The sequence below is a fragment of the Opisthocomus hoazin genome, unplaced genomic scaffold, assembly GCF_030867145.1.
Source record: "Opisthocomus hoazin isolate bOpiHoa1 unplaced genomic scaffold, bOpiHoa1.hap1 HAP1_SCAFFOLD_161, whole genome shotgun sequence".
Classification (NCBI taxonomy): Eukaryota; Metazoa; Chordata; class Aves; order Opisthocomiformes; family Opisthocomidae; genus Opisthocomus; species Opisthocomus hoazin.
In genome coordinates this window covers 75818-103565 of record NW_027449039.1, presented here as the reverse complement: position 1 = coordinate 103565, position 27748 = coordinate 75818, and the positions used below count along the sequence as shown (strand labels likewise).

General features: G+C 55.4%; 1 protein-coding gene across 3 annotated transcripts; it reads right to left on the bottom strand.

The window, feature by feature from the left end:
• Nucleotides 1-27748, bottom strand: LOC104335637 (leucine-rich repeat and fibronectin type III domain-containing protein 1-like protein). 3 transcript variants are annotated; one of them, XM_075412480.1, is made up of 2 exons: nt 27608-27748; nt 1-1400 (listed from the first exon to the last, which is right to left on the bottom strand). In XM_075412480.1, the coding sequence occupies exon 2, from the start codon at nt 1379-1381 to the stop codon at nt 2-4; it is 1380 nt and encodes a 459-aa protein (XP_075268595.1). In that variant the 5' UTR covers nt 1382-1400; nt 27608-27748; the 3' UTR covers nt 1. The 3 variants fall into 3 exon arrangements, with proteins under 3 accessions (XP_075268595.1, XP_075268592.1, XP_075268593.1); XM_075412477.1 differs by lacking the exon at nt 27608-27748 and adding an exon at nt 20008-20118; XM_075412478.1 differs by lacking the exon at nt 27608-27748 and adding an exon at nt 7639-7846.

Genomic DNA, 27748 nt, shown 5'->3' with positions numbered 1-27748 from the left:
GTTACCTGTAGACCAGCACGTCGTCGGCGGAGCTGTTGTACTGGATCTGGTAGGTCCGAATGCCGGGGAGGTGATGCTGCGGCGGCCACCGGATCAGAGCGGACGACGACGTCAGCTCGGCCACCGCCACCGCCTGCTCTTGCTGAGCCTTGGTTTCGTTGGGAAAGCTCGACTTGGCGGAGATGAGAATGTCGGAGGGGCCGGGCTCCGCGTCCTTCTCACAGCTGGTGCTGTTGGCGAGGTTGGGGTAGGGGGTAACAAGGAGCTCGACTGGAGCCATCGACTCTCCCGCGGCGTTCGACGCGATGCAGGTGAACGTGCCCTTGTCAGCCAAGGAAGTCACCAAGATATCCAGAGTGCCATTGGCGTAGGAAATTGTCCGGGACGTGTTGGAGACCAGCTTCCCATCGGGCGAGATCCAGCGGACGTAGGGATCTGGGTCGCCGACGGCTTTGCACTTCAAAGAGACGCTCTGGCCTTCCGTCGCGGCCAGCTTCGGGGTTCGGTGCGTTATCATCGGGGGTTCGCAGACGAACTCCTCCTCTTTGATCGACCAGAAGTACTTGCCCATCAGTTCTGGCGGGGAGGCGCAGGTCTCCAGGTCGTCCTCCCTGGTGAGACGCCTCAGCCACACCAGCTCGCAGTTGCAGTGCAAGGGGTTCCCGCCAAAGCTCAGCACCAGGGACGACAGCGGGGACCCCTTGGACTTGGCGTACACCGGGATTCTGGAGAACAGAGGGTCAGGAGGGATCTTCTTCAGCTTATTGGAGGTCATGTCTAGGCGGGCAAGCTTGTGGAGGTTGGAGAAGATTCCCTCCGGCACGAACTCAATGAGGTTGTGGTCCAGACTGACCGTGTTGACGTTGGAAAGCTTGGCGATGGTCTCCCAAGGGACGTCGACAAGATTGTTGTAGGACAGATCCAGGTCTTCGATGGTCTCAATAAAGTCATCCAACGACCCGGGAGAGATATAGTTTAATTGGTTGTTGCTGAGTATTAAGTGCCGGAGGTTAATTAACCCTTTGAAGTGGTCTTCGTTGATGTAGGTCAGTCTGTTGCTGTCCAAGTGTAAGGCGTGGAGGCCTTTCAGGTCAAAAAATGCGTAAGGCATGATTTGACTGATTGTGTTCCTCGACAGCGTCAAGTGAATTAGGTTCGTCATGTTGGCAAAATCCTTCCTCCTAAGCGTGGTGATGAAGTTGTCCATCAACCGCAGCTCCGCCGTCCTCCTGTCCAGGCTGGGGGGCACGAAGAGAAGCCCCGTCTTCGTACAGAGGATGGTGAAGGACGGAGACAGGTTTTGGCACATGCATCGCCTGGGGCACATCATGGCCTTCACTGCTGTGCTAATGACCAGTAGGTAGACAACCAGCCTTTCCATCGTAAGGAAAACAACAGGCCTAGAGTGGAGGAGGAGAAAGAAGACATTCACGTAAATATATTTTAATCCGGCATGAGAAATCGGTTGACAGTGAAGTTCTCACCACAAGTCCACCTAAAACAAAAGCACCATCTGAGACCACAATGAAATGAACATCAACCAGGACGTTTTTAGAGCGAAGAGCTTCCAGTTGTGTGCCGGTTTGGCCCCGCTCTCCTCCCGACGGCAACGCAGGAGGTCGGCTGAGGCCACAGCCCATCGCCGGTCGCCGCCCTGGGACGCGCCGAGCTGCCTGGTGGGACCTTGATGGGTGGGACAAAGCGAGGCGTGAAGCCGGCACTTGGCGAGAGGAGTACGGGGGAGGCGAAGCAAATAAATATACAGGATTTTTTTGACGTCAAAGTACCATCTACGTAGCTTCCTCGACGCAGATGCAACGGCTTGCTGGGGCCAGAACCCGACTTCACCCCGCACATCGCTTCATCGCGTTGTGATGATGCTCCCCTCGCTGCTTTGCCCTTACAGGTGCCAACGGCTCCTTTGGCTCAAAGCCCCCCTGTGCCCCTCCGAGGAGGGAGCTCTTTGCAGAAACGCCTCTTTTGAAGGACCAGGCTTTTTTTTTTGTCCCCCGGGAGCTGGCAGAGGTCTAAAACATAAATAAGGAGGAGAGACACCTTCACAGGCGTTTCCCAAAAGCAAGGCTGCGTTCAAGCGCAGAAGCAGGGCTGCGAGGATGATGAGGGGACTGGAGAATCTCTGCTACGAGGAGAGGCTGAGGGAGCTGGGCTTGTTCAGCCTGGAGAAGAGAGGGGACCTTCTAAATATCTTGAGGATGGGTGTGAGGAGGACGGGGCCAGACTCTTCCCAGTGGTGCCCAGCGACAGGACAAGGGGCAACGGGCACAAACTGGAGCAGAGGAAGCTCCAGCTGAACCCGAGGAAGAACTTCTTCCCTCTGAGGGTGACGGAGCCCTGGAACAGGCTGCCCAGGGAGGCTGTGGAGTCTCCTTCTCTGGAGATATTCCAGCCCCGCCTGGCCGCGGTGCTGTGCAGCCTGCTCTGGGTGACCCTGCTTGGGCAGGGAGTTGGGCTGGGTGACCCCAGAGGGCCCTTCCAACCCCGACCACGCTGGGATTCTGTGACATTTTTTTTTTTTTTCTGTGCAGCTTTAGAAAAATAAATTTCATAATTGCCTGGGGTTTTGGCCAACGCAATGATCTCTGCGAAGCCTTGTGCGTGCCAGGTTATTTCCTGCTGTAGCCGATGAGCTTGCCTGCTCTACCGAGGGCAGATTTTCATTTCTGCGTCACCTCCAGCTGGCTGGAAAATTGCTGCGCATTGAGCGCGGCGGCTCGAGCAACCACGCGGGCTGAAACTCCCAACCCGCAACGGAGAAAAGACTCGAGCTGTGCGTTTCATGCCCTGGTATGACCCAACGCCAAACCCCAGGCGGCAAATCCGGTGCCCGAAGACGGGCAGTGGTCGTTCTGCAGATGGACACACGTAGTTTAGAGATCACAGCTGAGCAAGGTTGGCTTTGTGTGACAATTCCTTCACGTAACGAGTAAATGCAGCGTAAAAACAATCGCAGAACCACAGAATCACAGACTGGTCGGGGTTGGGAGGGACCTCTGGGGTCACCCAGCCCAACCCCCTGCCCACGCAGGGTCACCCAGCGCAGGGGGCACAGCACCGCGGCCAGGGGGGCTGGAATATCTCCAGAGAAGGAGACTCCACAGCCTCCCTGGGCAGCCTGGGCCAGGGCTCCGTCAAATATTGCAGACGGCATCGCGCCGTTGAAACGCAAACTGAAGAAAAACCACCACCAAAACCCACCGCACGCACTCCGAGGATTTCTCCCCACGAAACACTATGTTCTGAAACCGCCTCTGCGGCTTTGCCCGTTCTTGCGATCGTTACAGGCCATTAACTCGCACCAACCGGACCACAGTCGTTACGTGACCTGATGTTGTTTGGAAATAGATTCAGCTGCAACGTGAAGTGAACCGCCTGGAATGATCGGTAGAAGATTGACACCGTAAACCACACCGTGACAGACCGAGCAAGGAACTACACAAAGGGTTGACCCTACTTGCAAGCTCCTTCCACGGCATTAAAAATCCTGGAGAGTCACGTTTTGCATCATGATCTGTAGAAGATTGACACCGTAAACCGTACTGTGACAGACTGGGCAAGGAACTACAAAAAGGAGTGACCCTACTGGCGGGTTGACCCTACTTGCAGGTTGACCTTACTTTCAGGTTGACCCTACTTTCAGGTTGACCCTACTGGCGGGTTGACCCTACTGGCGGGTTGACCCTACTGGCGGGTTGACCCTACTGGCGGGTTGACCCTACTGGCGGGTTGACCCTACTGGCGGGTTGACCCAACCGACGCGTTGACCCTACTGGCAAGCTCCTTCCGCAGCATTAAAAAACCCAGAGAGTCACGTTTTGCATCATGATCTGTAGAAGATTGACACCCTAAACCGTACTGTGACAGACTGGGCAAGGAACTACAAATAGGGGTGACCCTACTGGCGGGTTGACCTTACTTGCAGGTTGACCCTACTGGCGGGTTGACCTTACTTTCAAGTTGACCCTACTGGCACGTTGACCCTACTTGCAAGCTCCTTCCATGGCATTAAAGATCCCGGAGAGTCACGTTTTTCATCATGATCTGTAGAAGATTGACACCATAAACCATACTGTGAAAGACTGAGCAAGGAGCTACAAAGAGTTGACCCTACCTGCAGGTTGACCCTACCTGCAAGATCCTTCCACGGCATTAAAAATCCCGGAGCGCCACGTTTTGCGTCACAGACACGATGATTGCTGCTGTAAAGAGAAGAACATCTTCTCCCAGTGCCATCAGCTGCCTCTACTTGGCAAGCGTTCCTCAACATCCTCCTAAAATGTCAGCGCGGCGTCCGTCCCACGTGAAACACGGCCTCGGACAGAGCCGTCAGCAGGCAAAGCCCGCCTGGGAACCCGCCGAGATGAACAGAAGGACCGGCTGCAGGAGATGCTGCCGACGGCTTGGGCTGGAGCGCTCTTCGCTTTGAGTCACGGTTGACTCAGCGTCGGACTGGTGGGTTGATGGTTGGACTTGATGATCATGGAGGTCTTTTCCAACCTTCGTGATGTGATGACGCGATGATGATGGTGATACTGGGTGTCACGGCGCTGCCTGCTTAACAAGAACTCGTTGTGCACCAGCTCTTCTCTCCCGCGTGACTGGAAGCGGGAAGAGTGGGGGCTTTTGTGAAGTGAAACACCAAGCAGCAGTAGGTGGACACTTCATTATTCGGCATTTGCTACGAGAAGATGCTCAACGCTGAGCGCTCCCAGCTCTGCTCTTCCCACCCCTTAACCAGCCCAAAGCGCTCTGCAGCTGATGACAGCTAACGACGCTCCTAACGAGCCTGCCAGACGGTAATTTCGTTACCAATCCCATGCCACCGCCGCTCCCACCACTCAAAGCCTAGCAGGCAGGAAACCGCGCGCACGGTCCACACGCCAGCAGGTCTGTCATTACCCTGACGAAGAAATGATGGTGTTTGTAGACAGGGCGTTGACAGAAGAACAATATCCAGATGAAAATCACCCTTGGTTCAACGCGAAGAAAGCGGCTTGTGCAGAAAAATACATCTCAATCTTCTACGGAAATATTTAATCCCTCCCAAACTTCCCTTCTCCCCAGCAACCGTTGTTAGCGCGGCGACGAGCAGCCACCGAGCGGTGGAGTCCAGCGCAGCCGTCAGAGAGCTGATCGCTCTCCTCCTCCCCAGCTCCGTGCCAGAGGGCTGAGATCAATGCAACATCACGATACATTTTTAATTTCCTTTTTTCTTTATGCAATTCCTTCTGTCTTCGCGCGGCGCGAAATAAACCATCACCCCTACCCCAAAACGCCGTGGGTGCCCAAAATTTAATCCTGAAGCAAATGAAGCTGCTTTGAACTGTTCCAGCAAGCCTTTAAATAGAGATCGTTGCTCATAAGGCAAGAAAGTCCTCGCCACACTCGAAGCACAATTTGCATTCGAGGAATTAACGGGAACTTCCAGCTCGGTTTGGTTTGAACGTGTTCGAGCAACGCGTTCGCTGCTGGCCCTGGCCAACATAGGCTTGAGAAGAACCGGTCCACGGGGCCGGCTCTCCCGAGCGCTCAACCAGCAAAGCTGCGCCGCAGATACAGAACTCCCGCGGTGAGCAAGGACCTGCGGAGCAGCGACTCGACCCAAACTGATGACACATTAGTGCGAGAAACCCATCGAGACGACCACCACGCGCTTCAGCCGCCCGTAGAAACCCAAAACCCCCAGGAAGGAGGTGGGTGTGCGCCCACGCGGTGGGCTGCGCGGGTTCTGTTCCCGCCGACGCCGCGCTCGTCGCCAGCCGGAGAGAGACGAGACGCCGATGCGCCGCCTCCGACGGGCGAAGAGGATGCCAGAAGTTCATCTGGACGGACGGGTTGTGGTCAGAAGACGCAGCAGAGCGGGGAAATCAAAGAAAATGAACAGAAATCAAAGAAACCAGCACAGTAAGAGTCATTCTGAGCTTTGTAGAGAAAAAGTTCAGAAGCTTTTGGGGGAGGGAAAAAAAAATAAATTCAAGCTCCTCGAAGGTTGTAGCAAACCAAGCGTCGGAAGCTACCACCGTTCCCTTCAGAAAGAAATGTTAAATATTTAATTGGGCAATAACACTTAAAAGGCGAGTCTTTCCCTTTCTGAAACACGAATCCCCCGCCAGCGACCCCTCCGCCGCAAAAGGGATGACGCTTCTGCGTTGCGGCTTGTTCCTGACCACGAAGCAGCCCTCGGGTGCACCGCTGCGTTGGCTTGGCAGCTGAAGAGGTTTTTGTTGTTATTATTACTATTATTATTATTATTATTATTATCACTCTTTTTCTGTGGTCTTCCTACACGGGAAGGCTCGAGCGCTCTGGCAGACAGATGGACGGGCAGTTGGCAGGACCCGCTGCCTTCCACAGCAAGGGAACCGGTCTTCGTAATCACGCGAGCATCTGCTAGGGGAGAGAAAAAACCCAACACCGGCCAGAAAAGCTGCTCGCCCCGGCCCCCAGAGAGCACCTCATCTGCGAAATAACATCATGAAACCAGAATCCTCCGAGGAGGGCTGAGATGGAGAGCGGCGCGTGTAAAAGTTAAGAGTGCCCTGGGTGCCCAGAAAGTCAACGGGATCCTGGGGTGCATCAAGAGGAGTGCGGCCAGCAGGTCAGGGAGATTCTCCTCCCCCTCTGCTCTGCCCTGGGGAGGCCCCATCTGCAGTGCTGGGTCCAGTGCTGGGCTCCCCAGTTCAAGAACAATGAGGAGCTACTGGGGAGAGTCCAGCGCAGGGCTGCGAGGATGAGGAGGGGACTGGAGCATCTCTCCTACGAGGAGAGGCTGAGGGAGCTGGGCTTGTTCAGCCTGGAGAAGAGAAGGCTGAGAGGGGACCTTAGAAATGCCGATCAATATCTGCATGGTGGGGGTCAGGAGGACGGGGCCAGACTCTTCCCAGTGGTGCCCAGCGACAGGACAAGGGGCAACGGGCACAAACTGGAGCAGAGGAAGCTCCAGCTGAACCTGAGGAAGAACTTCTTCCCTCTGAGGGTGACGGAGACCTGGCCCAGGCTGCCCAGGGAGGCTGTGGAGTCTCCTTCTCTGGAGATATTCCAGCCCCGCCTGGACATGGTGCTGTGCAGCCTGCTCTGGGTGACCCTGCTTGGGCAGGGGGTTGGGCTGGTGACCCACAGAGGTCCCTGCCAACCCCACCATGCTGGGATTAAGTGAAAAGCTGAGGCTGCCAGACATTCAGTTTTTTTGCAGACCGCAGATACGATCAAGCAGCGGCAGAGTCCTACCGCAACATCAAAACCAGAGGAAAAGGATAAAGAAAATTTGAAAAACGTAATTTAAAAAAAAAAAAGTTCAAAATTTACTCCAGAGCAGCCAGGAAGGGCTGATCAAGTGTCAATCCCAAACCTGACTTTCTCTTGCAGGAGACAGAGGTTGCCTAAGGAGGGAAACCAAGAATCTCTCCGCCTCCAGAGCTCCGCTTGTTGCTGGAATTACAGATGGGGAGGGAACGAGGATTTAAGGGGAAAAAAAAAAAAAAAAAAAAAAAAAGAAAAAAGGCAAAACAAAGCCCGCGGGTCAGGGTTTTGTTGCGCTTTTTTTGGTTGGGGTTTGTTTTGGGCTTGTTTGGGGCTTTTTTTTTAAGCTATTTTTAATTGGACTATAGAACTACACGATACCTTCGCGGTGCCGGCACACGTCACGGCCGAGGAAGACGATTTCCGAGGGCCAATTAACGCCGGTTGCGTAGCTCATCTCGATTCCTCTTCCCGACAAGGCAGCTTCTCTCCGTGACCCCGGCAATAACAAGCAAATAAAAAGGGTTCCTCGTCGGAGCGGTGCTGGGAAACGCCGACCACCACGCGCTGGCTCCTACGCCGAGACCGCGACCCCGAGCAGCGGATTAATCGCCCACCACCCGCGGCGGCTGTTTCCGCGGAGCTCCGGCGTAGCTAAAGGGAATTTCTTCTCTTTTTTTTTTTTTTTTTTTTTTTTTTCCTCCCCTGCCTGGAGAAATTCCTTCAACGACAGCACCCGGAGACCGAGTATTTTTAGAAGCGAGAAGCGCGTTGCCGAGCATCGCGGGTGAATGTTTCATCAGCGCTCGGCTGAATGTGCTTTACAAATGTTTGTGTCTGGAGATGGCTTGATTTAATTTTTTTTTAAAATTGTTTTTTAAACACATAATTTTTTCATCTCAGGCCGAGCCTGCGACTAGAAAAAGGGTTGGAGAGCACCTCTTACTCAACGTCAACAGGTCACGTCAGGCCTCACCCGCGTCTTCTGGAAATTAGCTCTGCGTACACCTGCAAGCTGCTTCTGTTGTGCGTAAATAAAGATATTTAAATCGTCTCCTTCAAACGCCTCGCCCCCGTTAAACTGGAACGGATGGCCAACACCACCAAAAAAATCCACAACCTTAAAGAAACCCCAAAGAAACCATGACGATTTCCAGCGCCAAGACCATGCCCAGCTGAAGAGGAAAACGAGCGGGCGTTCTGTGGCAAGAGCGAGCACCGCTATCAACACTGAGTAAGGGTCTGGCCACCCCCATCCTCCCAACAGACTCTGCAGTATGAGAATTAATATTAAAAATGGAAGACGATTTGGAACCGCCCAGCACACCAAGGCTACGCGAGCACCAGGAAGCCGTTTTTTTTCTCCAGCGTCTGAATCCCAGAATCCCAGCATGGCAGGGGTTGGAAGGGACCTCTGTGGGTCACCCAGCCCAGCCCCCTGCCCAAGCAGGGTCACCCAGAGCAGGGGGCACAGCACCGCGGCCAGGCAGGGCTGGAATATCTCCAGAGAAGGAGACTCCACAGCCTCCCTGGGCAGCCTGGGCCAGGTCTCCGTCACCCTCAGAGGGAAGAAGTTCTTCCTCGGGTTCAGCTGGAGCTTCCTCTGCTCCAGTTTGTGCCCGTTGCCCCTTGTCCTGTCGCTGGTCACCACTGGGAAGAGTCTGGCCCCGTCCTCCTGACCCCCACCCAAGGTACGCACCTCTTACGCATACACCAGCAGAACCTCGCGGCGTGATCAACTTAAGTAATTACAGCACGGCTCGTTAAGCAAGCGCGCTGTGCTAAATTAGCCTGGAGGCTCATGTCTCGACGAGGAGAAATAACGTAGCTGCGATCGCAAGATCAAGCGGGACCAGACCTTTTCAGCACCTCATCAGGCCCTCGGGAAACCAGGGGCTATTTCACCAAGTTCTCGGTCTTAAGGGGGGGGGAAAGAAACAACCACTTGGTTTGAAGTTTGGAAGGATGGAGCAGTTCATCTTGGGGATGGTTTCCAGCAGAGAACCCATCGCTGGTGTTCTGCCCAGCACGAACAGGATGACCGACAAAGTCCCAACAGGAGCTTCAGGACCTGCACGCTCAGGCTTTGTAAACGGCTGCTCTGCTCCAGTAAATCTGGGTTATTGCTGTTGTTCTAATTGCGCTGAGGATCTCCTAAACATCGTTTATCTTCTAACAGTACCCTTCACCACAAAAATACACGTGGCACAATGATAATAAAACCAGCTCCCTGTGGTGAAGAGTCAGAGGAGATGATGGTGTGGGCCTGAAACGGAGCTCAGCTCGGCAAGCTGCAGATGTTGAAAAGCCCAAGGAGAGACGTCCATCGTCAGGCAAAAACAAGACAAGACTTCTAATGATTCATTAATGAGAGGTGACCTTCTCGCAGTCTGCACCTTCCTCAAGGTGGGCAGTGGAAGGGAAGCCGCTCGTCTCCGCTTTCTGGTGACCAGCGGTGGGACACGAGGGAAGAGAATGGGGCTGCGGCAGGGGAAGTTCAGATTGGACATGAGGAAAAGGTTCTTCAGAGAGAGAGTGGTTGTCATTGGGGTAGGCTCCCCAGGGAAGTGGTCATGGCACCAAGCCTGTCAGAGTTCAAGGAGCATCTGGATGATGCTCTTCGTCAGATGGTTTAATTTCAGGTAGTCCTGCAAGGAGGAGGGAGCTGGGCTCGATGATCCAACTCAAGATCTATGATGCTATGATGATGATGCTGAGACGTCATCCAGTCTCAAGATCCCCGGTGGACCCTGGTTTAAGGTTGACCTGGCCAAGATCTCCAACGCGAAGCCACTCGAGACACAACTTGCCCACGACTCCTCTCCTGCACGTGGACGGCCGTAAGTCGGGGTGGTTGGCGCGGAAGCAGAGCGCCGCGTCCAACCCGGGTTGCTACCACGCAACAGCCGGCCGTCGTCCGGGAGAGAGATGCCAGGGCAGCTTCGCTCCGGTCAGGCAGGGCTTCACCTGGAGCACGAAACCAAAGCTGGACCTCAAACCCGCGGCACGACGTCACGCAAGTGGCGCGTTCCTCGCAACGACGAAGCGATCGTCGCTCCGTTGAGCAAGCGACACGAGCGAGTCCGCAGCTCCGAGAGCGTCCCGTTAACATCACACTGCCAAGGGCCAGACGAATTATCCAAAGACCATAATGGATTAACGATCCTGGGGGCAGAGGGCACTCCAAGGGCCGACGCTGTCTCATCATTCTGCTCGGATAAGTATCGGAGTCGCGTCTTTGACCGAGGAGCAGAGGGGCCTCCATTTGCGGCTCGTGGCGTATAATTATCGCGGCTGAAGAGGGCAAGGACGCGAGCGCGTCAAGAGGGCAGAGCAGAGGGTGCTCCAGCTGAAGGATGCTCGTTAAGCGGGAAGACGGCAGCGCGGTGCTGTGGGGCAGCGTACGCCGAGCGAGCGCGGCGAACCCGCGGCCGACTACGCCGAGCCCAGACGCGGGCTCTCGCCCTCGCCGATGGTCGCTGCCGCCAAAATGGCCCCTCGGCTCACAGCCAGGTGTTAATTTGGGGTCAGAAGTGCTGCTTTAATAGGTGAAAAGCACCATCCCGGCCGCTGTTCTATGAAATTAGAGTGGAAAGGGCTCATGAAGAGCCCCTTCGCGAGGTCTCTGGGTCTCACACGAACGATTATATCACCTTGAGAAGCGTTCATGAAACCCTTAAGTAAAATTCCTCTGTTCTCCCAGGCAAAGAAGAAGGCACACGAGGTAAAGATCAACCCTTTCCTCCTCATTATTCAAGAACATTCAGTTTACCAAAAAAAATCCCCAAATCCTAGCACGGCAGGGGTTGGCAGGGACCTATGGGGTCACCCAGCCCAACCCCCTGCCCAAGCAGGGTCACCCAGAGCAGGCTGCACAGCACCGTGTCCAGGGGGGCTGGAATATCTCCAGAGAAGGAGACTCCACAGCCTCCCTGGGCAGCCTGGGCCAGGGCTCCAGCACCCTCAGAGGAAGAAGTTCTTCCTCGGGTTCAGCTGGAGCTTCCTCTGCTCCAGTTTGTGCCCATTGCCCCTTGTCCTGTCGCTGGGCGCCACTGGGAAGAGTCTGGCCCCATCCTCCTGACCCCCACCCTGCAGATATTGATCGGCATTTCTAAGGTCCCCTCTCAGCCTTCTCTTCTCCAGGCTGAACAAGCCCAGCTCCCTCAGCCTCTCCTCGTAGGAGAGATGCTCCAGTCCCCTCATCATCCTCGTAGCCCTAAAAGATGGCAGCTGGTGAGTCTTGTACCGAGCCAAGAAAAATAAAGGAAAAAGTGCAAAGTTGCGCTGCTTTTCCAGAGGGTTCAGGCTTGTCCACGGAGAGCTTCCTCCACGGCATTCGTAGGGCTGCCCAACGCAGGACGCTCCCCATCAAATCTATCCGGTCCCAGCATTGCCCAGTTGCTTCAGTCTTTCCATCCTCTCCTCCTGTAATTGTCAATCCTGATTCTCCGCTGAGCATTGGTGGCCCTCACCGGATCCCAGTCGCTGCCTTTGCCAAGTCGCGCGGCGTCTCCCACTTCTCCTGCTTCCAGGAGATCTTATTCGCAAACCCAAAGAGCCCAAGCGGCTTTCCCGCAGCTGCTGGAAACCCAAGGAAACAACGAACCAAGCAAAGGCTTTCCCAAGCCTTGACCCCACCAGAAGCCGGCGAGCAGAAGCCATCTCCAAGTCCACCACAAGCCGGCTCACTCCGAGGACCCGGTGATGAACTCCTACATGAGCTTTGCCCAAAGACAAACCAACCCCAGAGAGCAAATTTGATCTCTGCACCATTAATGGACTCTGCAACCCATCGCCCAAGGCACCCACGGGCTGCTGGAGTCTTGTAGACCTTGCGGGCATCTCTCCAACGCCACGGAGTGAAAGGCTGGAAGAATTTCAGCATGCTCTGATAAACACGCTGTCCTCCTCCCCAGATGCTGACACGCCTGGGCTTCGTCATGCTCATCACCTTAATGGCGCTGGGACGTCTTTCTCACCAAGATGGCAGCCTGCTGGTCTGGATGAGCCCCTCCTGCTACCAGACACGGAGACTTCTCACAGCGTTCCTGCCAAGCACCAGAAAGCCTTGCTGTCCTCCTCGCTGTGTAGGGTTGGCACCCGATGCTTGCCAGGGGAGGGGTACGTTCCTTCGGAAAACACCGCGCCATCAATCGTCTTCCCTCTGGAGATGTCTCTGCAGACTCTGGGCATGGAGGGAATTCGCTGCTGAAGACGCACGAAGCCACCCGAAGCGGCACCAAGCCCCACAGCTCTCATCAGGACAACGCAGACTCGGTAGAAAATAAACCCTTTTCCCAGCCACACGCGGCATAACCGCAGGAAAAGCCACTTCAGCCACCCGCATTCTCCATCTGCCCCGCTCCACACCACCCACACGAGCCATTTGCATATTTATTGCATATTTATAGGTCGCACCTCGGTGGGATGCTCCATGTGCCACCCACGCGCGCGTCCTGTCGGTCTCCAAGCCTGCGCGTCCTAGTGCGCGACACCAGACCCTCCCCTCCCCCACCCCACCCACGCCACCCCACGAAGCCACAGCAAAGGCAGCAGAGATACGACAGGGCTTCCCCCAGGGCGCAAAACACTCAGCGCATCCAGCTGCAAACCTCTGCCGATGCCCGTTATCTCCTCTCACGGCATGCCGTCAGGCCACGCGGTCTGTTAGCCGGGCATTTAATCAGCGCTCTGACCACGCGGTCCGAGAGCCGCTCACCTTTCAGCATCGAATCCTGCGGAGAAAACCAGACGTTGGGACGTTTCATTTGCTGCAGCCGTTTTCAGACGGCGGAATCAATGGGCAGCAACCATTTAGAGACCACGGCCTGCTTCCGTCGTGTGGTCTGAAGGCAACCACAAGAGCCTTCCCCTGCAAATTTAGCATCGTCCTCTTCGTTGTAACCTCGTGCCAGCAGAGCTCGCTCCCCTGTGCCTTCAAACACTGCCGGGCGAGCATGGCCAACAGTTTGACCCCTGTGGTTGCCCCGGTACACAGGTGAACCATGCCAGGCCACAAAGCGTGCATGCTCCGAGGTCTCCAAATGAACAAACCAAGCCCTGAAGATCCCTGAAGCACAGGAAGTTCTGTCTGAACCCGAGGAAGAACTTCTTCCCTCTGAGGGTGACGGAGCCCTGGCCCAGGCTGCCCAGGGAGGCTGTGGAGTCTCCTTCTCTGGAGATATTCCAGCCCCGCCTGGACGCGGTGCTGTGCAGCCTGCTCTGGGTGACCCTGCTTGGGCAGGGGGTTGGGCTGGGTGACCCCAGAGGTCCCTGCCAACCCCCACCATTCTGTGATTCTGTGATCCACTTTGTCATGCTGTGGTCACCACGGCAAATCCAGAAGCCACCCGTGTCCCAAACACGTTTGCTGCAGGTGGATAGATGAGATCTGACAGTCTCATCGAGTCAGCACTCAGAGACCGTCACGCTAACGGCCTGAACATCTCCCCTCTCCTCCTACCATCAACTCGGAGACAACGGGTCAATCAGTTCCCCATCGGCCAGCACGTGCTGGAGCATGGAGACTTCCCAAAGAACACGAGGGCATCCAAGCAGCGTCGGCTCCTTGCAAATTGGGGTGGGGAGGTCTGGGTGGGAACAGAATCTCCTGCAAGACCACGTATTACAGAATCCCAGCATGGTCTGAGTTGGAAGGGACCTCTGTGGTCACCCAGCCCAACCCCCTGCCCAAGCAGGGTCACCCAGAGCAGGGGGCACAGCACCGCGGCCAGGCGGGGCTGGAATATCTCCAGAGAAGGAGACTCCACAGCCTCCCTGGGCAGCCTGGGCCAGGGCTCCGTCACCCTCAGAGGGAAGAAGTTCTTCCTCGAGTTCAGCTGGAGCTTCCTCTGCCCCAGTTTGTGCCCGTTGCCCCTTGTCCTGTCGCTGGGCACCACTGGGAAGAGTCTGGCCCTGTCCTCCTGACCCCCACCCTGCAGATATTTAGAGGCATTTCTAAGGTCCCCTCTCAGCCTTCTCTTCTCCAGGCTGAACAAGCCCAGCTCCCTCAGCCTCTCCTCGGAGGAGGGATCCTCCAGTCCCCTCCTCATCCTCGTAGCCCTGCGCTGGGCTCTCTCCAGTAGCTCCTCATCTTTCTTGAACTGGGGAGCCCAGAACTGGATGCAGCACTGCAGATGGGGCCTCACTAGGGCAGAGTGGAGTATTATCAGAGGCAGGGGATGCTTCTTCTCCAGCATCCCCACCAGAGCACAGGGCTAGAGAAGTCCAAACGGTCTCCGAGCAAGCAGGAAAAACATCTGCTTCAGGCACAGAGCTGCTCACGCTGTAATTCACCGGAGTGCAGCCGCGTTAGCACAGCTCTGCGCCCAAGGTTAATTACTTCTGGCTCCGTCAGGGCTGATTCACCTCCAGCAGCGTGCTGACACAGCCGAACTTGGCTTCAGAAATAATTCTGAGGTTCCCGCAGCAGGAACCAGACCCGGAGCGGCTTCGCTCATTTTGGGGAGCGCGCAAAACGTTAAAGCCGATCTCAGCTCCGTTCCTCCTTAAAAGCAAGGCTACGTGTGCTGACATCGGCAGCTTCCAGGTCCCTCCGGGGAAAGATGCAGCCCACCCTCTGGTTCCCAGAGCTGCCGAGTTCAGCAGCTTATGTAGGACAGCTGCAGATAGAGCTAAAACCCAAGAAAAGCCAAACCAAAACACCCTCCACACGCAAACAAACACAAAAAATCACCAAAAACACCCTCAAAAACCCACCAAAACCCAACAGCCAAACCAAAACCCAACCCAACACCCGACAGCCAAACCAAAACCCAACCCAACACCCACCATGCACACAAGCACATACTCGCAAAGAAGAGAAAAAAAAAAAAAAGAAAAAATAAAAGAGAGACACCTGTCCCCCCTCAAAACCCCCAAACCCAACCACCCCCTCCCCACACCCAGCAAATCAGAAGCACGACAAGGACAGTCACTTTCACTCTTCCTGGACGGGGCCGATCTACATCTTAAAGCAAAAAACCAACAGGTCAACCCACTGATTCCTGCAGATGTTCCCAACGGGCTCCGTCCCTCCACGCCCCGCATCCAGCTCCCCTGATTCCCATCCTCGTCTAAATAAAACAACGACTCCAAATCCCAGCATGGCAAGGTGGCAGGGACCTCTGGGGTCACCCAGCCCAACCCCCTGCCCAAGCAGGGTCACCCAGAGCAGGCTGCACAGCACCGCGGCCAGGCGGGGCTGGAATATCTCCAGAGAAGGAGACTCCACAGCCTCCCTGGGCAGCCTGGGCCAGGGCTCCAGCACCCTCAGAGGGAAGAAGTTCTTCCTCGGGTTCAGCTGGAGCTTGCTCTGCTCCAGTTTGTGCCCGTTGCCCCTTGTCCTGTCGCTGGGCACCACTGGGAAGAGTCTGGCCCCGTCCTCCTGACCCCCACCCTGCAGATATTTGTAGGCATTTCTAAGGTCCCCTCGCAGCCTTCTCTTCTCCAGGCTGAACAAGCCCAGCTCCCTCAGCCTCTCCTCGCAGGAGAGATGCTCCAGTCCCCTCCTCATCCTCGCAGCCCTCTGCTGGACTCTCTCCAGTAGCTCCTCGTCTTGCTTGAACTGGGGAGCCCAGCACTGGACTCTCTCCAGTAGCTCCTCATCTTTCTTGAACTGGGGAGTCCTGAACTGGACTCTCTCCAGTAGCTTCTCTCCCACCTGGAGACCACCCATCGTCACCTCTAGCTCGTTTTTCGGGATTTTTACGGTGCTGGTGGTGGCTGCTATGGTGGCTCACCAAGCGAGTGTAACATACTGGCAAAGAAAGGCTCGACTTCAGCAGCAGTATACATAAGTCCCATATATAACATCTGTGGCAGAAAAGCAGATTTCATTCCTAATTAAGCGCAGGAGGAGGAACAGGACCCCTAAATGCCATCCGAACAATTCGCGGTACCTCCGTTCTTCTGCATCCTCCACTTTTCCGCCCATCTCTGCCAAGCTCTTGTCTGAAACCTGAACGTTTGCCAAAGAACTCCCCCCGTCGGTGCTCGGAGCTCCGCTAATTAGTAAGGTGTGGGTGCAAAATTGGAAGTTCAGGGGAAGAAATTATGAAATCAGCCGACAGGAATGAGCTCAGGATCCGCAGACGGCCCAGAGCTGTAATCAAAATATTCCTGGAAGAGGCATTTCGTTTCAGAGAACAGCGAGCCAAGCGCCGATCCTCGGCTACATTAACGCGGGAAAAGCACCCGGCTTCGTTTGTTCCTCCCCATCCCGGCTCCTTGAAGAGCGCTACCGATTCCCTCTGCTCGGGCGTGATGAGTCAGGGGGCTGGGGAACCCCCTCTTCTTCTCCCGTGGAACCTAATTTGCAATTCAGATCTTGGTTGTGGTGACTCAGGGAAGAACGTTTTCATTTAATAAAGAGAGGGGAGAAACAAATTCACAGCTTTGTCATGAGAACAGATCAAACCTCCACAAGACCCTCAAGGCGCAGGGCGAGGAGACCCTCCAGCTACCTTGAAGAAACAGAGCCTTGCTGACCCTTTCTTTGTATTTTATTGTCTCCTTTATTTGCGTTTTATTTTTCTTTCCTTAATACAAGTAATTTCTGGGCAACGCATCCAGCCTAGCAACTCTCTGACCTAGACAGAGGTCCAGAAAAAGGGGAAAACCCAACAAATCATACGCTGCTGACATCAGTCACCCTAAAATATAACGAAAGCGTTTCAGGGGTAAAACTTGACCTGAAGACGACCTGTGCTGGGGTAACCTGAGCATCTGGTGAAGCACCGAGATAAAAAAAAAAAAAAGAGGGAGTCATTTGGAATGGCCTGAACAGCTCCAAACATTCGCGCGTGGTAGGATGTCACAGAATCACAGACTGGTCGGGGTTGGAAGGGACCTCTGGGGTCACCCAGCCCAACCCCCTGCCCAAGCAGGGTCACCCAGAGCAGGCTGCACAGGACCATGTCCAGCCGGGGCTTGAATATCTCCAGAGAAGGAGACTCCACAGCCTCCCTGGGCAGCCTGGGCCAGGTCTCCATCACCCTCAGAGGGAAGAAGTTCTTCCTCATCTTCAGCCGCCCATGAGCAAGAAAACAGGCGGATCCGAAATGTTCAACTCAACAAGGCAGAGTGAGTAAAAGCCAAAAAGTAAAGAAGCTGTGAGAAAAGGCAGCAGCTTTCCCAGAGCCACACGGACAAAGGTCCCTCTCCCGCACATCCCAGCCAACACCGGGTCAAGACCGCAGCCAAGCGGCTTCCCGCGATGCAACATTGGGTCAAGACTCGTGGTCAAGCGGCTTCCCGCGACGCAACACCGGGTCAAGACCTGCGGTCAAGCGGCTTCCCGCGACGCAAGGCGGCAGCGGCCACCATCTCCTCCTTTCCTTCGCATTAATTACACCAGCAAGGCCAATTTGTTCTGGCACAGGAATCCGTACGCAACAACGCGGTGCTGTTGCGCATTCTCATGCAGATGTCCCCTGGCAAGATGAAACCAGGGGAACCCACTAGCACGCATCCAGCCCTGGGGCATCCCGCTATTCACGGGAATTCAAAGGATTCAGGAGCCAGCTTTTCAGCAGGAAGCACTGGGCTTAGAAAAAATAAAAATCTTACTATTTAGTTGCTCCTTGGTGCTCTGGCCGTTCAGCCTGGTAAGAAAATATCCACAAATTCAACCTCTCTGTCCACCTGCCCGCAATTCACCTTAAATCAGGAGAACTTGGCCAGCCTAGACCACAACTTTGATGCAAAAAAACCCCTACGAAACGAACACCACACACTTCGGGCTTGAAAATAATACAGAAGAACCAGCACTAAGTGGACACAACTCAATGCTCACGACCTGCTTCGGTGTCGCTGACGCGTCTCGCCTTTCACGGCGGAAGAAATAAGAACGGAAGGAAAATGTGCCAATGCAGCGAAACCCGTAGCTCTGCGATAATCCGAGCGCGCCAGGCCGGAACGCTCTGCTGGGGTTTCTCTCTCCGCTGCTGCTGGCGCCAAGAACGCCGGGGGAACTCGGTGAAAGGGATCCACGCTCGGGTGGGTTGAGGAGTCTGGAATTCCAGATGCAGAAGTGGCTTCTGGTCACGGCGAGAGAAGGAAGAACTGCGGGGGGGGGGGGAAAGGAAAGGGCTGGATAAGCCAGGAGGCTCCGCTTGCGTCTGTGGGCTGCCACAGGCATGGTCAGTTTGGAAGGACAAGCCCAGACAAGGTGTCCACCTTATCCTCCACACACTTCAAGCAGAGTTTGTGGGAGATAAGGAGCGAGCTACGCTCTGCCATGTTACCCAGAGATTTTATACCGTAGATCTTGAAGACCAAAAGCACTTGTAACCCACTTTGCATGAAGAATGCACGGATCTTGGTGTTTCGCGTGGACATCGACCCTCAAGCAAGCTCCTATTCGCATCAAAACACCCCCCACGCCCATTCAGCTTCCTCTTCAATTCCAGTTCTGGTTTAATCATATCATCATCGATCTTGAGTTGGAAGGGACCCACAAGGATCATCGAGCCCAACTCCCTCCTCCTTGCAGGACTACCCGAAATTAAACTATCTGACTAAGAGCATCATCCAGATGCTCCTTGACTTCTGACAGGCTTGGTGCCATGACCACTTCCCTGGGGAGCCTACCCCAATGACAACCGCTCCCTCTCTGAAGAACCTTTTCCTCATGTCCAATCTGAACTTCCCCTGCCGCAGCCCCATTCTCTTCCCTCGTGTCCCACCGCTGGTCACCAGAAAGCGGAGACGAGTGGCTTCCCTTCCACTGCCCACCTTGAGGAAGGTGCAGACTGTGAGAAGGTCACCCCTCATTAATGAATCATGAGAAGCTACGACACCAACCAACCCCTTGATGCCAACCAGCCCCCTGACGCCAACCAACCCCTTGAAGGTAGATGGAAGAGCCTTCCTCAAGGCGGCGTTACCACCCATCCCTTTGATGGGCAGCGTAGAGCTCTGCCTACCACCGCTCATCCTACCCGTCTCATTTTTCAGTTTAAAAAAAGAAAAATATGGATATGATGTTGCTCCGAGAACCCTTGTCTAATAAAGACTATTCCTGACAAGCCGCTGGAGAAGCAAGAACCCCTCAAAGGCCCCTTGCTGCTTCGAGCGTGCTCGGCACAAAGGGAACTCACGCTCTCTTCGTGCTGGAAAGAGGGGGTTCCGCACGTATTTTCACCGCGGCAGCAGCTGAGCGGGACAGACGGCCGCTCCAAGCTCCACTATTTCTGAATTCATGGGAACATCACCCGGGGAACCCACACCGGGAAGCCTGCTTTGTTCCAGCTGGAAGCAAAGAGCGGTTCTGCACCTCCAGGCTCTCGGGGTGAAGCGGAGCGAGGAGAAACAGGTTCAATTCCAGCAACGGTTCTAAATAAATCAGTGTTTCAAAACAACGAAGAGGAGGAAACATGTAGCTTTTCGACCCCGCTGTGACAGCAAAGAAATCCCTGGAGGCCCTCAACGGAGGGAGCCTGCTGCCCTTTCGCTACTCAACTTTGTGGGTCCTGAAGGAGGCTCAGCTGCTTTGCAGCCATCATAGACCTCCTGCCAAGCGGCGGTGGCCTCTCCTTGCGAGGTCTTCTCCTAGAGAACAACCTGCGTTGCTTCCAGGCACAACAAGGCAGCGGATCCAAGGCTCGCAGAAGACTCGGCTGGTGCCAAATCCATCTCCTCAACCTTTTCCTCAGGTTTAACCCCCACACAGGGCAGGGCTCGAGCTCAGAACAAGTCTGGTTTTACGTATGCCCACCCGCAGCACCTTGCAGATAAATTATGGCTCACCATGTTACGCATTTGGAGGACATGAACCAGCTTTCCGGCAGGAACCACCAGCTGTGGCAGACGCAGCCCCAGCCCCAGCCGCGCTCGGGGACACCGTTTGTCACACAAGGTTGGGTTTCTGGCCATGTAGCTACACGACCTCTTGTCCAGACTTGGCTTGCAACCAGCAACCACACCGCGAGAGCAATGTTTCCCAGTATTATTTATTACGTGGAGATATGAAAGCCTAGCACGGAGCACACCAAGAAAATGCTACTGTTTAAGGAATCCACAGAAAAATTTCTGCTGGAACGAGACCTCCAAAGGTTGTCTGGTCCAACCCCCAGACCATGCTTCTCTCTGGCATCAGTTGTGACCTGAAGCAATCGGCTAAGTCCAAACCGCTTTCAGAGACGGGAAGAATGAGCAAGAAGCTCTTTCTGAAGATAAAGGTCATCTGGCAAAGCAACCTAAGCAAGCTAGCACCACAAATGGAGAGACTTCAGCAGGAACGTGGAAGGTCATCTTCCAACATGAGAGCCAGGCTGCGCCTTCCAGCTCCGTCTTGCTTATGTACAGCTACAGAGTCCAAGCAGAAGTCACGCCACCATTTCACGGTGATGTACAGGAGATGTGAACACCATGAGCAGAACAACACCAGTTCCCCACACGAACGTTCCTCCTCGACACCGTTTCAGACGTGCTCCTCTGCGCCAACGTGCATTTCACCTGCTGCTCACCCACCGCGGCGAGCGGATTTGCCTGTGCTCGAAACCAAGTCGCTGACTTTGCTAAACCGGAGCCCGGAAGACCTCCTCCGATCAATACACATTATTTTCATCACAGCCAGGGCTCCCAGCATCCATCACAGAGATCAGACAGACAAATACACCTACAAAACACAAAGCACGTCTGTCTCAGGGTTGATTCCACCTCACGTTAGACACCAAAGAAGCCCCCGCCCGTCAGCGACGTGGGCACAAGCTACGAACTCTTTTAGCGCAGCAATTTAAAAGCATTTTTATGAGCTGCCTGCCTGTCTCCCTCCTACCTCCAATCGCCTCCGCTCCTCCCCGCGACTCCAGAACTTCCCAGCTTGCGAAGTTCAAAGGCAGGCGGAGGTCAACCTGACCGGCACCCTTTAAGGACCAGCGCAGCAGGAAGTCATCACCCTTGAGATGTGCCCTGGTACCACAAGCCGCTCTGACATCGTTGAGACGGAGCACTAAGGAGAGGCACAAAGTCACGTCCGGCTGCTCCGATAGACTCCCTGAGAAGAATCACACCAAGGTACCACAAAATGCTTCTCTAAGATGGCGTGAAGGGTGCGCTTGAGAGCGCCTTGGACAAGAACACGCTGCCAACACTGGACGAGACCACAGATTAACAAAAACTTCACAGAATCCCAGCATGGTGGGGTTGGAAGGGACCTCTGGGGTCACCCAGCCCAACCCCCTGTCCAAGCAGGGTCACCCAGAGCAGGCTGCACAGCACTGCGGCCAGGCAGGGCTGGAATATCTCCAGAGAAGGAGACTCCACAGCCTCCCTGGGCAGCCTGGGCCAGGGCTCCATCACCCTCAGAGGGAAGAAGTTCTTCCTCGGGTTCAGCTGGAGCTTCCTCTGCTCCAGTTTGTGCCCGTTGCCCCTTGTCCTGTCGCTGGGCACCACTGGACAGAGTCTGGCCCCGTCCTCCTGACCCCCCCCTGCAGATATTTGTAGGCATTTCTAAGGTCCCCTCGCAGCCTTCTCTTCTCCAGGCTGAACAAGCCCAGCTCCCTCAGCCTCTCCTCGTAGCAGAGATGCTCCAGTCCCCTCCTCATCCTCGCAGCCCTCTGCTGGACTCTCTCCAGTAGCTCCTCATCGTTCTTGAACTGGGGAGCCCAGCACTGGACACAGGACTCCAGATGGGGCCTCCCCAGGGCAGAGCAGAGGGGGAGGAGAACCTCCCTCGCCCTGCTGCCCACACTCCTCCTCATGCACCCCAGGATCCCGTTGCCCTTCTTGGCAGCCAGGGCACGCTGCTGGCTCAGGGTCACCCTGTCGTCCCCCAGCACTCCCAGTCCCTCCCCACAGAGCTGCTCCCAGCGGGTCCCCCCCAGCCTGTCCTGGTGCCTGGGGTTGTTCCTCCCCAGGGGCAGGACCCCGCCCTTGCCCTGGTTGAACCTCATCAGGTTCCTCTGCGCCCAACTCTCCAGCCTGGCCAGGACTCGCTGGATCCAGCGCAGCCAGAACTTCCCACCTTTCTGTTGCAAAAGCCTGGCTGAAACTGGCTGGGCGTGACAGAGCATCCATAAAAATATTCATAATTCAGCCTGGAACGAGAACAGGGAAAGCACGGGGAGCAGAGGAAGGAGGGGGGAGATGGCACTCGTGTGTATGATGGGGTCAGCAGAGGTTCAGCGGCCCTAGAAACTCGTCTGGGAGCGTGATTGTCGCTGATTAGAGAGGAATATGCACATATCTCGGAGACGCTCCGCTCCAGGGTGACCTCCTGCCACTCTGGGGCTGAGCGTTGCCGGTTTTCCCAGGCTAATTGCTCTGCTAGGAAAGGAATCGGAGTTTCGCATCGGAAGAGAGAAGAGTGGAGGTTCTCTTAGTTGCAAAAAAAATTAAAGGAAAAGCACAAAAAATTAAAAAAAACCCAAACAACAGTGCAGCTTCTCGAGTTCTCCTTTGTCCACTATTTCCCATCGCAACAAAATGCCCTTTCTTCAGCCCACTGAAACGTTTCCCCTGTTACGCTGGCAAGAAGTCTTCCATGCGGGTGACTCTTCCCCCCTCCCCCATTCTCCAAAATTAATCCCACGGGAAACGCCTGCTGCGAGCCCGTGCTCCCCCCCCCCCAGGCAGCCCACCAGCCGGCTGGCGACCAACACGCGGGGCGGAAAAAAATAATAATAATAATCTCAATTTCTGGGCTGGTGAGTGGCCTATCTGTGAACCCTGAGGAGATGCCTTCATCTTGCCGTGATCTACCAGAACCCCGATTTTTCCTCCCTCCCAGGGACAACCAACGCGTGAACCCTTCTCCGGACAGAGGCCACCTGCGACAGCGGGAGCAAGAAGTGGGAACCCAGCTGGAGCCAAGTTAGAGCAGCCTTCCAGTACCTGGAGGGGCCTGCAGGAAGGATGGAGAGGGGCTTTTCACAAGGGTGTGGAGTGATAGGACAAGAGGGAATGGCTCTAAACTAGAAGAGGGCAGATTTAGATTAGATATGAGGAAACTCTTCCCCATGAGGGTGGTCAAACACTGGCCCAGGTTGCCCAGAGAAGCTGTGGCTGCCCCCTCCCTGGCAGGGTTCAAGGCCAGGTTGGATGGAGCTCTGAGAACCCTGGGCTGATGGAAGATGTCCCTGCTCATGGCGGGGGGGGTTGGAACCAGATGATCTTCAAGGTCCCTTCCAACCCAAACCAGTCTATGAGTCTATGATTCGAGCAGCGAAGGAAACATTGCTTGCCCCACACCAGTGAAGTTCACCTGCATTTCAACCATGACCATTAGGACCTAAAAACCTTCTGTGGTGGAGACCAGGGGTCGGTTGAGGTGCACACACGCGCTCTCCTATCTGCGGATGCAATGGGAAGCGTTCAGCTTTCGTCCCTCCATCTCCTGCATCATCCACAGCCTCTGACCAAGCAAGGAGCCCACGTGGAAAGCCTCCTGCACCACCCTCACCTGAGCATTCAGTGTCTCTCTCCAGTAGCTCCTCGTCTGTCTTGAACTGGGGAGCCCAGAACTGGACTCTCTCCAGTAGCTCCTCATCTTTCTTGAACTGGGGAGCCCAGAACTGGACTCTCTCCAGTAGCTCCTCGTCGTTCTTGAACTGGGGAGCCCAGCACTGGACTCTCTCCAGTAGCTCCTCGTCTTTCTTGGACTGGGGAGCCCAGAACTGGACACAGCACTGCAGATGGGGCCTCACTAGGGCAGATCAGAGGGGGAGGAGAACCTCCCTTGACCTGCTGGCCACACTCCTCTTGATGCACCCCAGGATCCCATTGGCCTTCTTGGCCAATATATAATATCTATGTCCAGTCATTTATTACCCAATTAATTCAAGCAAATCATATGTTTTATTTCTTTTTTTTTTATCAAGGAGCAAGTAACCCAATCAGCCCAATCAGGGGTTACTTGACAGGCGGAGAAGCTGTCCCCGTACCATTTCACTGACCGTCTGCAGGAAAGCCCACTCCAAACGCCCACCACCACCAGAGCTGGCGAGTAGAGCTGGTTGAGAAAAGATCAGGAAAAGCTCGAAGTTCCCTGCCTGGTTTTTCTGAATCTCCGAAAGAAAAAGAAGCTTTTGCAAGAAAGATGGGGGATAAAAAAAAAAAAAAAAGAAATCCAGGAGTTAGGACAGGGAGAAGTCCAGTAAATTCCATATTTTGGGAAAAAAAAAATAAGCAAATAACAGAAGTCTGCAATTTCTTTCCTTCACCCCTACCAGGACCTCCAGCTGCGAAGGTCCTTGGTCTCCGAGTGGTGGAGAAGGGCTGATTGGGAACAAACCTCGCTCTGGGCAAACTCTCCCCTCCAAAGGGGGAACGTCAGCGGCTACAACCAGAAGCTGAATTATCCAAAAAGAACGTCCGTTCTGGAGAGAAACCAAAACCCTGAATCACCAAAAAAAAAAGACCAAATCATGACGAGACACGCTATGTAGAATCGTAGAATCAAGAAGGTTGGAAAAGACCTCTGAGATCATCAAGTCCAACCGCCAATCCAACACTACCCTGCCTGCTAAACCATGTCCTGAAGCACCACGTCTACACGGTTTGTGAACCCCTCCAGGGATGGGGACCCCACCACTGCCCTGGGCAGCCTGGGTCAATGCCTGACCACTCTTTCAGTAAAGGAATTTCTCCAAATATCCAACCAAAACGTCCCCTGACGCAACCTGAGGCCGTTTCTTGTCCTATTGCTTGTTGCAGCGGAGAAGAGACCAACACCCGCCTCGCCACAACCTCCTTTTAGGTGATTGTGGAGAGCAAGAAGGTCTCCCCTCAGCCTCCTCCTCTCCAGTGCCCTTATAGAGTCATTGAATCATGAAGGTTGGAAAAGACCTCCAAGATCAAGTCCATCAACCCACCAGCACTCTGCCTGCTAAACCAGGTCCCCAAGGGCCATGTCTACATGGTTTTTGAACGCCTCCAGCGATGAGGACCCCACCACCACCCTGGGCAGCCCGTTCCAATGCCTCATCACTCTCAGTGAAGAAATTTTTCATAATATCCAATCCAAACCTCCCCCGATGCAACCCGAGGCCATTGCCTCTCGCCCTAAACACCCGTGGTCCGCGCTTCTTTGGGAGCACGTTTCTCAGGAGCAACCCCACCAGGAACGGCAGAACCTGCTCTACCCGAGCAAGAAGTTCTGCTTTGGAGGCCAACAAACGAGAGGTGAACACGCCGCTTCCACTTTGCCTGCCAAGAGCCAACGCCTCCTAAGCTCCGGGCTGCCAAGTTGCTAATTCGACAAGATGCCTTCCAAAGTTCCTGGCACCCATAGCACAGCACCCCCGGAGACCTTGGTCTCGCAGCCACCCAGGCCCTTGGTCAGGTCTACAGAGGACACGCTGGAACCTCTGCCTTGCTCTGCAGGCCAGGATCATGGATCTCTTTCTGAAGAGCAGCCCTCCACCCTCACCAGAAGCAAAGAGCTCAATGCAGGAACTCTTTGGTGGAGCTTTCTGGCAGCGGGGGAGAGGAGATGATCATAACGGACCTTCTCCTTACCCAACAGGTTCTCCAGCAATGAACCCCTGTTAACCACCTCGTTTGGAGCAAGAACAACTACTCCACGGCGCAAAACCGCCAGCTCCGGCCTGCGAACTGGAAGGGCGAACGTTGCCGGCCAACCCGCCGGAGGGAATGCCGTCCTAGCGACACCCACCGCTCGCCGCTTAGCTCCAGGTGGGACATCTCCACCCGCGGCAACAAGGAGCATCCTAAACCCACCGCTCCTTCCCGATGGAAGATTGCGGGCAACGGCATCGCCAATCCCAACCGCAGCAGCGCGGGACTCCTTCCGAGCGATTCCTCACGCCGTGCTACCAACACCAGGTTAGAACCATACGCAACCCCAAAAACGCCCCGACCGCCCCCAAAACAGCCCTGGAAGCATCACTGGGCGGGGGGGGATGAGATTTTTCCCACCCACTACGGCGTGGGTCCAGCGCGCGGCAGCTCCGTCCCCGACACCGGGTGCGGAACGGGCCCTCTCGCGGAGAAAAATCCTCCGGCGTCCCACGAGCCGGTCGGTAGCAGGGAGAAAAACGCCGTGGCGATCTCAGAGTCGCCCCGGGTTACCAACGTGGGAGACGATACGGAAGATTAAGAGTGTATAATTTCTTCCTAAATTATGAAAAGGTGGGGGAGGAATAGGAAAAAAATAACGGCCAGCTGCCTGTGAATTGTGATCCTCCAACCATATTTAAAAAAAAAAAATCGAGCGTGAAGCGCGACCGCTCCCCACTGCTGCTTTTTTTTTTTTTAAAAATGAAAAGATAAGAGGGGGTGTTTTTGAGGTTTTAAATCAGGTGAAGCCACCCAACGTGCCTCATAGCAAGAGTTTTCACTCGCACACCTCCCGCTGCAGACTGCGGAAAGGAACACCCGGCTGCGACGGGAGATTTTGGGGCTCTTTCAGAGCAAAAAAAGAATAAATATGAATATAAAAAAGAATAATAATAAATTAAATAATAATAAAAAAATCTTTCTTTGCTACCACACAGCCCCATTTTCAAACGGGTTTCTCCGGGTGACGAAGCCCCCCCAACCCCTCTGCCACGCCATCGGTTCCCCCCGCTCGAGCCCACCCAGCCTGGCGTTCGCGGTCTCCGCGGCGGAGCATCGCCTTCGCCCGCCCCAATGACAACGCTGTCACCCCCCGCCCTGAGCCCGAAGGCGCCGCGCTCCCGCCGCAACCGAGCCCCAGAAAGGGGGGTTTCTCTCTGCTGGGGTGCGGACGCCGGTGGCCATTGCCAGTTTGCCGCGGCCTTTCGCACCGCGCTCAGGACCCTGTGAAGAATGGGATCGCGAACCCGGCATGCGGAAAAGAAGGAAACGAAGAATAATATCCCCCCGAAAAGCACTGGCAGCCATTGCTCCGGTGACCCCAAACCGCCCGCCAGGAACCCGTAAAACCCCCCCCTGCTCCACAGCCGACAGCTCCACCCGCATCCTCGCCTGCAGCAGCCAGGGTGGGGGTCCCACCTGGCTCCTTCCTTGGGGCGAAGCCCCGGAAAACGGGGCGCCGCGGCGGGGTGCCCACCCGGCAATGACACTGCAATTTGTCAAGAGTTGGGGTGGGGGGGGGAAATAAATCATAAAAGGGAAAATCCTCGCTCTGTGAGCGGGTCCCTTCCACGCCCTCTTCCCCTTCCGTGCCCTTCTTGCCCCGCCGGGCCCTTCTTGCCCCTTCTTCTTGCCCCCCCCGCGCCCCTTCTTCTTGCCCCCCCCCCGCGCCCCTCCTTCTTGCCCCTTCCTGCCCCTCCGCGATGCCGAGCGCCGAGAGCATCTTCGCGGTGGGAGCATCCGTGATGCTCGGATGCGGCGATGGGCGAAGGAGGATGCGGGGAAGGGGGGGGACCGCTCCCTCCCGCCCCCCGGGCCCCCCGCTCACCTTCCCCCGGGGCAGCCTAGGCCGGCGGCCGCCCCCGCCCCGCTCCGGCCCTTCCCCCGCCGTCCATGGCCGGGAGAGCTCCGGCCCCGCCGGGGAACGGAGCCGCCGGGACCGGGAGAGCCGCTGCCGCAGGGGCCGCCC

What these genes read in the sequence shown, in the direction of transcription:
- LOC104335637 (XM_075412477.1), bottom strand. Translation starts at nt 20,030, where the DNA reads ATGTCCTCCAAATGCGTAACATG. An exon ending in TCCTCCAAATGCGTAACATG is followed by an intron (nt 1,401 to 20,007) that starts GTGAGCCATAAT and finishes CCTCCACTCTAG; the next exon opens with GCCTGTTGTTTTCCTTACGA.